The sequence below is a fragment of the Herpailurus yagouaroundi genome, unplaced genomic scaffold, assembly GCF_014898765.1.
Source record: "Herpailurus yagouaroundi ecotype Mexico unplaced genomic scaffold, PumYag 188, whole genome shotgun sequence".
NCBI classification, from domain to species: domain Eukaryota; kingdom Metazoa; phylum Chordata; class Mammalia; order Carnivora; family Felidae; genus Herpailurus; species Herpailurus yagouaroundi.
In genome coordinates, this window is record NW_024412419.1 from 36,670,185 (window position 1) to 36,683,082 (window position 12,898).

Consider the following 12,898-nt stretch of genomic DNA (forward strand, 5'->3'; position numbering starts at 1 on the left):
CTTTTCTTTTCTTTTCTTTTCTTTTCTTTTCTTTTCTTTTCTTTTCTCTTCTCTTCTCTCTTCTTCTTCTTCTTCTTCTTCTTCTTCTTCTTCTTCTTTGATTACAGAGTTTATAATGAATAAATACTGGAGTTTATTAAAAAAGAGGATCCATAGCTTATGTGATTCTATAACTTACTCCTCACATGTGTAACGAAATCCAAAGGATAAGTTTCCGGAAGGGGAATTGCTGAGTCAAAAAGTGGATACACTTGTAGTTTTGATAAATAATGTCTAATTGCTGTACATATAAATCGTACCGATTTATACTTCCCTCCCTGCCTCCCCTAGGCTAGCACATAAGGGCATCTGGTCTCCATAACCTTATCAACACAGGGTGCTACCAGACTGTCCAGATTTGTTCACATCATAGGTAAAAATGGATATTTCAGTGTAGTTAACTTGTATTGCATATGACAGCAGAGAGTTAAAAATATATTTGTGTCATTTGTATTCCTTATTCTGTGGGCCATCTGTTCAAATACTTTGCCTACTTGTTGGTCTGTTTTTAATGAGTTATATAGGAGCCCTTTAATTAGGGAGACTGGCCCTTTGCAATGACATCAGTAATAAATATCTTGTTGCATTTTGTCCTTTGTCTTTGGACTATTGTTACAGTGTTTTGCCATACAAAAGTTTTTGTTATTATGTAGTCACGTTTATCAGTTTTCTTTTTTTTTTTTTTAAGTTTTTATTCATTTATTTTGAGAGAGACAGAAAGAGAGTACATGCAAGCTGGGGACGGGCAGAGAGAGAGAGAGAGGGAGAGAGAGAATCCCGATCAGGCTCCTCACTGTTAGTGTGGACCCCACTGAGGGGCTTGGTCTCACCAATCGTGAAATCATGACCTGAGCCACAGTCAAGAGTCATATGCTTAACTGGCTAAGCTGCCTAGGCTCTTCCAGTTTGGGGGTTGCTGGAGGTAAGCTGATCTAGAGTGGCCTTGGATGAGACAACCAGGCTCTTCTTCACATGTCTCTCAGTTTATACCTTGCCTCCACATGGCAAGCTAGCCATGGTATGTTCTTAGATTAGCTCAAGCATATTCCCATGGGATTGCACAGGAGCAAGGGAGGAAGAGAAATGGAGTAGCTCTTTTTTAAGGCTTTTCTTTCTTTTTAAAAAAATTTCTTTGTTTCTGAGAGACAGAGAGAGACAGAGCACAAGTGGGGGAGGGGCAGAGAGAGAATGAGACACAGAATCCAAAGCAGGCTCCAGACTCTGAGCTCTTAGCACAGAGCCCGACGTGGGGCTCGAACTCACAAACCATGAGATGAGGACCTGAGCTGAAGTCGGATGCCTAACCGACTGAGCCACCCAGGCGCCCCAAGTCTTTGCTTTTCTCAAGTCTACCAATATCTTAATGACCAAAGCAAATCACATGGCCAAGCCCAGATTCAAGGGGTGAGGAAGTATACTCTGCCTCTTTAGGAGAACTGCAGTGTCAAAGCGCAGGGATCAGAGGAGATCTGGCAAAGGGGCCATTAAAAGAGTCAATCAAACACGTGTATCACCTGTACATAGTTTTATCTGTTTCTTTCAAATTTTCATTTCTCAAATTTCTTTCCCTTGTCAAATTGCATTGGCTAATACTGCCGGAGTAATGTTTAACAACCTCTGAACGGTTTTTTTCAGAGCCCAGATTTTGGATTTATTAGTTATTACTTTTTCTGTTTTCTAACTGATTGCTTTTCTACTTTTCCTTTAATAATTTATTTTTTCTCCTTTCTTTTAGTTCAATTTTTTTTTTCTAACTTCTTTAGTCAGCTGCTCAGCAACTGCTGTTAACACCCTACCCTGATCCCTTCACCAAACCCGTATACTTATCTCGTAGCTACTGTCAGTGTTGACTGATATCAACTCACAGCTGAACTTCCGGGGAATTGTCCTGGACTCATGGGAGTTACTGTCCCAGGAAATGCCTGAGGTTATGCTTTCTGCCCGTGATTGAATGACAGGATGGGACAACTCCGTGGTGCCGTTTATACTCCAGCCTGTCCCATCGAATCAGGCTAAGGCTGGACTTCTGCCGAGCCCACGGTTTTGCAAGCTCCCTGTGCTCTGTGTGCTCTGAAGGTCTGTCCTCGCTGATGCCCATGAACCCCACTGCACACCCACACTGCCAGTGGCTTCCTTCCCCCGCCTGCGTTCCTAAAGATAGTCTAATATTTGCCCAGCAACTCTAGACCCTTTTCACATCCTTCAGCTAGGGAGAGCAGGCTTTTCTTGGAGTATTTTTTGTCTCTGCCTGCTGGAAATTCTGGGTTAGAAGATTGTAAAGCATCTTGTGCAGCATAGACGGGAAGCAATAAGGAGACTCAGAGAATCCCGACATGCCATTCCTCAAGCCCTGAATGCCCCCCAGGTGGCCTGCCTTCTTTGCACCTATCAGAATCTTCCTATGTTTGTTTATTGCGTACGGTTCACGGGTTTTTTCCTTTGTAAGAGGGAGAATCTGGGTGAAAGAATGGGGCTATTTCATGCTGGCAGAACCGGAAGGCCTCCATTATGTAGAATTTCCACCAATAGACATAAATAACCCGAAGCTCATAGATGATAGTAAAATATGACAAAATAATTATGGAAGTGATGAGTTTGAGTCTTTATTGCCTTTATTTATAAATGTAATTTATTGAAGTGTAACTTCATATAGGTTAATAATGGCTGTGTTTAAAAACCAGTTCACAAAAATTCTTTAACATCTAACAGTTGCATCCCATGAACTGATTTAAGCTGGCTTTATTACACCACTGGTTCCACTAACATACAGATAATATTTGGTCACAATTTTTTGACCAGACCTTTTTTCTGGTAGTGTTTTGCCTTGTTAATGGATTTGCTGCTGTTTTTCTCCACTTTTCTTATAGGATCATTGTATCAATTCTATGCTAGTATCTTTTTATTAGTTGTAATTGGATTACTTGGATACTATTGGATGATTGCTGGCCTGACCTTTTCTTTGCTTTGCTTTGCTTTGCTTTTCTTATTTTATTTATTTATTTGTTTTTTTAAAATTTACATCCAAGTTAGCATATAGTGCAACAATGATTTCAGGAGTAGTTTCCTTAATGCCCCTTCCCCATTTAGCCCATCTCCCCTCCCACAACCCCTCCCGTAACCCTCAGTTTGTTCTCCATATTTATGAGTCTCTTCTGTTTTGTCCCCCTCCCTGTTTGTATATTATTTTTGTTTCCCTTCCATTATGTTCATCTGTTTTGTCTCTTAAAGTCCTCATAGGAGTGAAGTCATATGATTTTTGTCTTTCTCTGACTAATTTCACTTAGCATAATACCCTCCAGTTCCAGCCACGTAGTTGCAAATGGCAAGATTTCATTCTTTTTGATTGCCGAGTAATACTCCATTGTCTATATATACCACCTCTTCTTTATCCATTCATCCATGGATGGACATTTGGGCTCTTTCCATACGTTGGCTATTGTTGATAGTGCTGCTATAAACATGGGGGTGCATGTGTCCCTTCGAAACAGCACACCTGTATCCCATGGATAAATGTCTAGTAGTGCAATTGCTGGGTCGTGGGGTAGTTCTATTTTTAGTTTTTTGAGGACCCTCCATACTGTTTTCTAGAGTGGCTGCACCAGCTTGCATTGCCACCAACAATGCAAAAGAGATCCTCTTTCTCTGCATCCTTGCCAACATCTATTGTTGCCTGAGTTGTTAATGTTAGCCATTCTGATAGGTGTGAGGTGGTATCTCGTTGTCGTTTTGATTTGTATTCCCCTGATGATGAGTGATGTTGAGCATTTTTTCATGTGTCGGTTGGCCATCTGGATGTCTTCTTGGAGAAGTGTGTATTCATGTCTTTAGCCCATTTCTTCACTGGATTATTTGTTTTTTGGGTGTTGAGTTTGATAAGCTCTTTATAGATTTTGGATACTAACCCTTTATCTGACATGTCATTTGCAAATATCTTCTCCCATTCTGTTGGTTGCCTTTTAGTTTTGTTCATTGTTTCCTTCACTGTGTAGAAGCTTTTTATTTTGATGAGGTCCCAGTAGTTCATTTTTGCTCTTTGCTTTGCTTTTATCTTTTTTAAAGTTTATTTATTTATTTTGAGAGAGACAGAGAGAACACGAGTAGGGGAGGGGCAGAGAGAGAGGGAGAGAGGGAGAATCCCAAGCAGGCCCCACATGGTCAGTGCGCAGAGCCCGATGGGCTCAAACCCACAAAACCATGAGATCATGACCTGAGCTGAAATCAAGAGTCAGACGCTTAACCAACCACCCAGGTACCCCTGGCCTAGTTATTCTAAGAGGTTTCAGGGTTGGGGAGCAGAAGTTGGGATGGTGGTTCAGGGTAGTCCCTTTTCATAACATAGAACCTTTGCCCTTCCTTGCTGCCACAGAGATAGACTGCTTCTTTAAAACATGGCCTGTCCCTGTGATTCTGCTCACCGCCCTGACCCTAAACCTGGCTCAGGGACCAGCGAGCCTTCTTACCTGCTAGCTCATTGCCATCCTTATCTTGCTCTTCCAGATTAAAGCTCCAAGTTATACATCTCAGTGTGTACATCTTAACATTAGGAAGTGCATTTTTGCCAGTGTGTTTTAAGATTTGCCACCATTTGGCCCTTTTGCTGTGATATCTCTTTCTGTGGTTCTCCTTTCCACCTCCTCCTGCCCAAATCCTGCATCAATTCAGATGCATTAGCAGGTTTTACCTCTATGTGAGTATCTGGAGATTTTTTCCCTGACTCCTAGTTTCATTGAAAATGGAATTTTTGTTTTCTGTTCTCCTGAGGGAAAATGTTGATTGAATGCAGTAATGCGTATACTGAAATCCCCACTAGTGGTTCTCAGATCAGGTCTGCTAGCTGACTCGTAAAAAGAAAAAGAGAAGATTCTTCTGTTGGGGAGTTTCTGTGTCCATCTGGCATTCTGGGGGGTGAGTGTTGGCATTTATTTTACATTCCAGGATGAATGGTGGGTCCCCTTGAATTTTTTGTTACCTGCTAGCTGAATGGATGGGAGAAAGTCAAGATAATCAGATTGGTTCTTGTTTGGTCTGAGGCAATCAACCAGCAGGTATTTAGGAAATGTGAGACACTGTGCTGGTCCAGAGGGCTAGACAGTTCAAGACTTGGACCCTGCACCCATTCAGTTTGTATTTCTTGTTAGGAATGAACTTTATATAGGGATAGTATATGTATTTGGCATGCCTTTTGGGACATACATGGGAACGCTGTCTCCAGGATCTGGTCATGAAACTATAGGAAAAAAATAAGTTTAATGGAGCATAGTGTGGCCAGCCTTGGGTTCGGTGCTGAGACTGTAAAAATGGATCTAACAGAGTTTGTGGGGGGGGGTTGGGGTGGTAACTAAGGGTATGAATGGAGGTTAATACTATTGAGCACTTACTATATATATATGCAAGCACTGGGAACTGGGATAAGCATTTGAGGTGACAATCCTCTGAGTTATGTGCAATTATCATTCCCATCTTCCAGATGAGAGGATGGAGGTACTAGGAAGCCAGGTCACTTGATGTTGGTCACACAGAGCCAAGGGTCAAACCTGAATGATGTTTCTTCCAGGCTCAGGTTATGCTTTGCATTTAAACATTTTAGATGGAAGAGTGGACTCTCACCCTCTGTGTCAGTTTAGGTTTGTTGAGAAGCAAATGCCAGGATGGGACTAGATGAGTGGGTGACTTATGGGAGGGTTGGGGTCTGTGAAAGATAATGTAAGGGAGCTGGAGGAGGTGGAGAGAAGCTTCAGAGTGTGAGCAGGCAGGGCTGACACTGTGGAATGAGAGAGAAGGGCACAGTGCAGTTATAAGAAAGTCTCAGTGGGCCAGTGTCAGAGGGGGGTCTCCTGACATAAGTTGCCTGTTGGGCAATAATGGCCTTGATCTAGAACGTTACCCTACTCAATCATAGCTAGGAGAAGGCAAGAGGAAAGTAGCCTAGGGTGAATGCCACTATTAATTCCAAGGTATGGCAGCTGGAGCTTGTTTGGAAACTGCTCCTGACTCTGGGTTCTCTTGAAGGAAACTCTAAGTGACAGTCCTCATGGCCAGTACAGTCCACCCCTTGTACCACACAGGTCACTCTCTTCTCCCCCCCTCTCCCTAGTAGCTGCTCTTGAGTCATTTTGGGTACATGAAAATCTTTTGCACCTGAAGAGGGGATGCTGGAGTCTTGTTTTAAAGTCACCCTGTCAGGAAATCCTTCTGTCTTTCGTTCCATTTGTACCCCACTATATTGAACACATGGTCTGTGTTACACACATAGCTGGCCTCCTTTGACCTGCAGTATCACGTAAGAGAGGGAAGAGGTGTAACAAAGCTGTCTGCTCTGTCACATCCCTTGGTCCAAAGGCTCTACTCAGAGTCACCAAGTCAGTGCCTTAACACTCGTTTTGTATCTGTTCTTCACAGGTATGATTTAAGTCTGGATGAAACGGGAGCTTTGACATTTCAGAGAGTGCAGTTTGTCATGGGTCTACCTCTGTTAAAACGTGCAATTCAGGAACAGGTATGTTTCATTGTTATTTTGCTGTGATGTGTATATGAGTGAGACAGAGAGACAGAAAGAGAAAGAAAAATATTTTTATTTTTGTTGTTTTTGCTTCTGTGACTTGTGGAAGGACGTTTATTTTGTCCCAGGGAAAACTGTCATTGGTATGGGGAAATGCCTTCTTCAGCCCCTTTTTTCTTTCTTTCTTTAATGTTTTTTAATTTATTTTTGAGAGAGAGAGAGAGAGAGAGGGAGTGGGAAGGGGCAGAGAGAGAGGGAGACAGCAAATCCAAAGCAGGCTCCATGCTGTCAGCACAGAGCCCAGTGCGGGCATGAATTCACGATCCATGAAATCATGACCTGAGTGGAAGTCAGACATGTAAACAACTGAGCCACCCAGGTGCCCTTTCAGCCTTTTTTTTCCTGCCCCACTCCCTCATAACCTAATTGATCTCCTTCCCTTGGCCCACACATTCACGTCTCTGAAGATCACAGGCTAGGGAATTGGGGACTCAGCAGAAGTAATGACATATTTGTTTGCAAAAGAAATGTAATTTGGGGCATAAATTCAAATATCTGAGAAATGCAATGAACTAATTTGATAGACTTTTAAAGCAGTTAGACTTGTCCAAAATATATGAGTCTTGTTTGTCTAAACATTGCCATTCTAAACTCAGTGAAATTATTTTAGTCAATTTAGCCTCATTAAAAAGAAAGAAGGAAATAAAGAATATGTGATTAGAGAACTCCTTCGTGAAGTGAACATTAGGAGCTGTATGTTTTAGCCGAGTTTAAACTGATTTCCAGGGGCACCTGGGTGGCTCAGTTGGTTAAGGATCTGACTTCGGCTCAGGTTGTGATCTCACGGTTCATGAGTTTGAGCCCAAGTGGGGCTCTCTACTGGCTGTGCAAGATCCCACTTCGGATCCTTGGTCTTCCTCTCTCTCTGCCCCTCCCCCCTGCTTGCACTATCTCTCAAAAAATAAACTTAAAAAAAATTGATTTCCATCCATTTCATTCAACTCCATAGCTTCCTTAAACCTAACACTTTCATTAAACAAAACAAAACAAACAAAACAAAACAAAACAAAACAAAACAAAACTCCTGGTGAGACCCTAGGAAAGGGGCTTGAATGAGGAATAAGCTTCAGGAACCTATCCTGCAGTGAGCCTGGCTCTTTCCTGCCCAGTGCAAGCTGTGGAGGGGAGTCTGAGGACTGAGGGGGTGGAGGTCTTCCCCATTCTGGAGGCCATCGAAGGCTTGTTTCTGTGAAATGTGGATCAGAGCCAGTGGGGGACCTGAGGTGAATAGATCACCACCCTGCCACCCCCTGTGGTAGGCTGTCCTGAGCAAGGACAGACCCAGGATCATCTGGTCAAAAGGTAGAGCTTTGGCACCCCCTCTGGGAGTACTGTAGCCACCTCTGAGGTGACAAGGGCACACTTAGAAGGACAGCATTTGGAAAGAAAATGCCCACATAACAGAGGGAAGCATGCTTGCAAAGCCTGAAAAATCATTTCATACCAAGCAGTTTGGCAAAGTGGGTTTTAAGCTAGTAAACTGCCTCTCAGTTGAGCATACGTTCAGAGCTGTGAACACAACCGGCAAAGAAAAAAGACAAAAAGCAAAAGACCCCAACCCTCTTCGATTTCAGCCACTGTATGAGTGAGAGTCTGGTCTCCAGTGCATCTGGCATGGGGCTAGATGGAAGGTGAAATCTTGACACGTGGTCAGTCTCCTCTTAATCAATCCAATATGTCTATAGCCTCACTCAATGTCAGTATTCAAGACCGGATGTGACAGTTGATCCCTTAATGAAGTTTACTAATTGCCGCTCATCCTACTGAGTCTGAAGGATTAGCCTGTGTAATCTTGCTCCTGCCGAAGCTGTTGATCCCTGGATCCAATTATCTTGCTGTTTCGGTGGCTCCTTCCGTGGTCTTGGGCAGCCTGGACAACCCTGTCCGGGTTGATTAGGTTTATTCCTCCAGGAGCCACAGGATTGGTCCCAGACAATCCCTCTGGTTCATTTCTGTGACTTGCTTCAGCCCATTTGGCGCTTTTCTCTGCGCGAATTCGCAAAAGCCAATGAACCTGAAGGAAATTAAACTAGTCGGTCATCAGCACAGCAGGCTCATCTCTTTGGGTGGATGTCAGAAACTCAGCGGCACATCTATTTTTGAAGGCTCTCAAATTCTGCCCTGTAAACAGCTGGAGGAGCTGTCCACGTCCAGTAATTCTAGAAGGAGTGTTACATGATTCATTCTGCCTCTTAATAAAAATATTGAGTCATGGCTATACTGCCTGTTCAGAGAGCTTTCCAGGTCTTTCCATCCTTCCCTGGCCCCCGTTTCGTGTTGCTGTTAACTTTTGTGGATGATCCGATGAGCTCCAAGGCAGAATGCTGTGTGGAATGTGTAATGATGATGTTCTTGAGGACAAATGAGGAGTGAGTCTCATTCGTTCCAGGTCTCTATGGACAGGCCACCGGCCAAGAATAAGCCATTAAAATGTTTCCACTCTGTGTTTTCCCCTCTGCCATCTGCAGTAGATTTGAGATGTCCTAATGATTTCAAAAGGAAAAAACAATATCCGAGTCTGACTACAGAGTTATACGCACATGTGTGTGAGCACACGCACAGTGTGAACATCGTTGCACCTCGCTGACTTCTCACGTGCCTGTTTCTGGTGATGCCACATTTGTGGCCCTAAGCCAACTGTCCTCTTCTTCCCCTGTGGAAATCCTGGGTGGGGGAAGCCACCGACTCCCTGTATTTCCAGAGCTGGGGAGACAGAGGACCTAGGCGGGAGATCTACTTTATGGGAACACTGAAACTGGGCTCGACTGAGGCTGACGGCCTGCACCAAAATCACCATACCCAATAATGACAGCTCAGACTTACTGAGTACGTGTTTAATGCCAGTCACAGCACCAAGAACTTTAAATGGATGATCTCACTTAATATCCACAACATCCATAATGGTGTTTCCAGTTTACAGATGAGTAAATTGAAGACGGGTAGTTGGCCTGAGGTTATACATCTACTAAGTTGTATATGTAATGAGTGGAACACAGATTTGAACCCAGCTGGTCTGCTTTTTGAGCCCACTTAAACCTGGCCGTTCTTATCCCTGGCCGCACATTAGAATTGTCTGGGGGAACTTTCCAAACTCCTGCCGTCCAGGCTTTCACTCAATCAATCAGTATTTAAATTTCCCAAGTGGTCCAGTGTGTATCCTGGCTTGAGTACCGCTCTCTTATCCTTCTTTCCCAGGACTCTGCTGTCTACCCCAAATTGTTCCCATTCAGCATTTGGTCTCTGCCAGTCATGTTTCAGGGCTGACTTATAGGAATGCTCTGTCCCAATGTTTCCTTTCCCCAGGAGGAAGACAGTTGGGATCAAGCTGTTCCTGGCTAACAGGAGTGAGGAGTGAGGGCAGATATTTGAATAACGGAGTACCCATTCCATGCCTGCGTTGCCTCCCCCACCCCAACATCTTCTCTCTCATCCCGAGTTCTGCTTGTCCTCATCCCCATGACCCACATGGGTGTTGGGCATGGCAGCGTCATTATTATTTAAACCCGTGGCTCTGGAAGTATGGTCTGAGGACCCCTGGGGGTACCCAGTACCCTTTTAGGGTACTACCTGAAAAGTAGATTTCCAACTATGTGTGTGACACCAGATTTTCATCATAACCTTCAACCAAAACAACATATGGCAGCAGACTGAGCGCAGAAGCAAATATGAGAGTTTAGCTGTCTTTAGTTAAGCCAGATGCTAAAATAATTTGTAAAAATATAAAACAACGTCATTCTTCTCACTGATTTTTTTGGTTTGGGAGTTCTTTATTTTTTTAATGTTCTCTTTCTTTCTTTCTTTCTTTCTTTCTTTCTTTTTAACTTTATTTATTTAGAGATTGAGAGAGAGAAAGAGAGATTGTGCAGGGGAGGGGCAGAGAGAGAGAATCCCAAGCAGACTCCACACCATCAGCATGGAGCCCAATGTGGGGATTGAACTCATGAACCGTGACATCATGGCCTGAGCCGAAACCAAAAGTCAGGACTTTAACTGACTGAGCCACCCAGGCGCCCCTTTTTAAAGGTTTTTAAAAAAACGTTTATTTGTTTTGAGAGAGACCGAGAGTACGAGCAGGGGAGGGGCAGAGAGAGAGGGAGAGGGAGTCCCAAGCACTCACACTGTGGAGCTCGACTGGGGGCTCTATCCCATGAACCACGAGATCATGACCTGGGTTGAAGTCAAGAATCAGATGTTCAGTTGACTGAGCCACCCAGGTGTCCCAGTTATGGTGATTTCTCGTAAGAATTATGTCAGTTACATGTAATGGGTATAGTATTATTATTTTTAAATGAATAAAAAATTTTTAAACTCTCAGTTTGCATTACTAGTATGGTATCTTGATAGACATAACCTGCATAAACAAAAGCTCTTTGGAATCCTCAATAATTTTTAAGAATGTAAAGGGGTCCAGAGACCATAAAGTTTGAGAACCACTGATCTAAAACCATCCACTGTCGTCTCAGGAAGTCCACTCTCAGATCAGTTTGAAGGGGAACTGGCAGGAGATTAGTGGATTTATATTTGTATTTATCATAGTATAATTATTATTTCGGTCAGAATTTTAGTCTCGGTTTAAGATGGGTTTTTTTTTTTTTATTAAAAAAATTTTTTTTTAAATGTTTATTTCTGAGACAGAGAGAGACAGAGTGTGAGCGGGGGAGGGGCAGAGAGAGAGGGAGACACAGAATCAGAAGCAGGCTCCAGGCTCCAGCTGTCGGCACAGAGCCCAACGCGGGGCTCGAACTCACAGACCGCGAGATGATGACCTGAGCCGAAGTCGGACGCTCAATAGACTGAGCCACCCAGGCGCCCCTGTCTTTGTTTTTAAAGAAATACCAGGTGGGCGATCATATCTAAAATGGAGTAAGACTCTGAGGTCAGCTCACCTTAGAAGGTATTTAGGAATGGGAAGAGTGATTGCGTTCTTAATTAACCCCCGAGAAAAGGAGTAGCCTTTCCCAGCAAGTTACGCAGAATCCACAGGTGTGTTGTGGAGAAAGAGCTCACTAGAGAATATGCCGTGAAGGTGAAGATGTCTACTCTGCCACAGGCCCTTTACACCAGCCCATCCTACTCAGGCCTGCCCTGCTGCCCATAGACACCAGTGCCAGCCCTGATAGGTCCTGCAGACCATGACCAAGTACACACCCCTGCCCCCCCACCCCCTTCCCTGTACTGGTTCTTGGCCTGCTTTGAGCTCTTGGCTCTAACACTCTAGCCTTAGCTCTGCCCTTGGCCCTCTGGCTTCTGTTTGTACTGGAACCCAGGCTTTTCCTAGTGGGCTGTGACAGGCTGCCCCTGGCTCTCAGTCTTGTGTGCTGCCTTTGGCAGGAGGCCCTGTCCCAGCTCCAGCTTTACAGACTTGGACCCTGGCCACTTGGCCAGCAGTCTGGCCAGGCCAGCCCTGGCCACAAGGGATGCTGTGGAGGATTTGAGCAGAGATGACAAGACAGAGTGGCCTGTTTACAGAAGTTCCTCTGTGTAGATTGGCATTTAAAGTGAGTTGTCATCTATGATGGCCACAGGAATTACTTGAGAGAAGATGCCAGGAGTGAGTTGGGATCCACCCAGGGACTCCAGAGCAGCCGGAATCCCAGTGTTCTTTATTTATTGCACTGTAGACAATTTGGCACAATGAAAACTTATTTGGGGGCTTAATTATTATTCTTACGGTGAAATATCATGTTAAAATAACAATAGTTATTACTTGCTGTAATTTGCTAAGTCCCTTCTCTGTGGCAGGTGAGGCGATTCACTCGTTTTATAACTATTTATTGAACACCTACTATGAGCCAGGCATTGTTCAAGAGGCAGTGAACAAAGCAGACCAAAATCCCTTGTTTTTATGGAGCTTATATTTTAGCCTGGGAGGAGGCAGACAATAAAAGAATCAAAAAGTAAATTTATATGTCAGATGGTTGTAGACGTTGCAGATAAAAATCAAACATGGTGAGTAGTAAAATGATTGGGAACAGTAAAAAAAAAAAAATCAAACATGGTAAACTGGAAAAGAAGCAAAACTGTCTCTCTTCACAGGCAACATGATCTTTCGTGTTGCAAACATGTAGAAAACTGTTTTACACTAAAATTAACATAAACTATAAAAAGACTTTGCATTAACATGAAAGTAAGCTCGTGCCTTTTAAGCTGTTCATCAGTATGACACGTTCCTCATTACATGCCGTCAATGCTGATAAGCTGTGTGATAACATTAATGACAAACACAAAATTTCCAAAGCAGCTAGGAATTTGGTAAGGAAGCGTGTGCTGCGAAGAGAAGAGGCATTAAATTTAACGCAA

The 12,898-nt window shown here is 43.6% G+C and overlaps 1 protein-coding gene across 1 annotated transcript in view; it reads left to right on the plus strand.

Moving 5' to 3' along the window:
- The window catches only part of ACOXL (acyl-CoA oxidase like), a 347,249-nt gene that overhangs the window by 12,629 nt on the left and 321,722 nt on the right, over window positions 1–12,898 (plus strand). Inside the window, 1 exon segment of the mRNA XM_040496721.1 lies at window positions 6,439–6,535. Coding sequence (XP_040352655.1) covers window positions 6,439–6,535 — 97 coding nt within the window.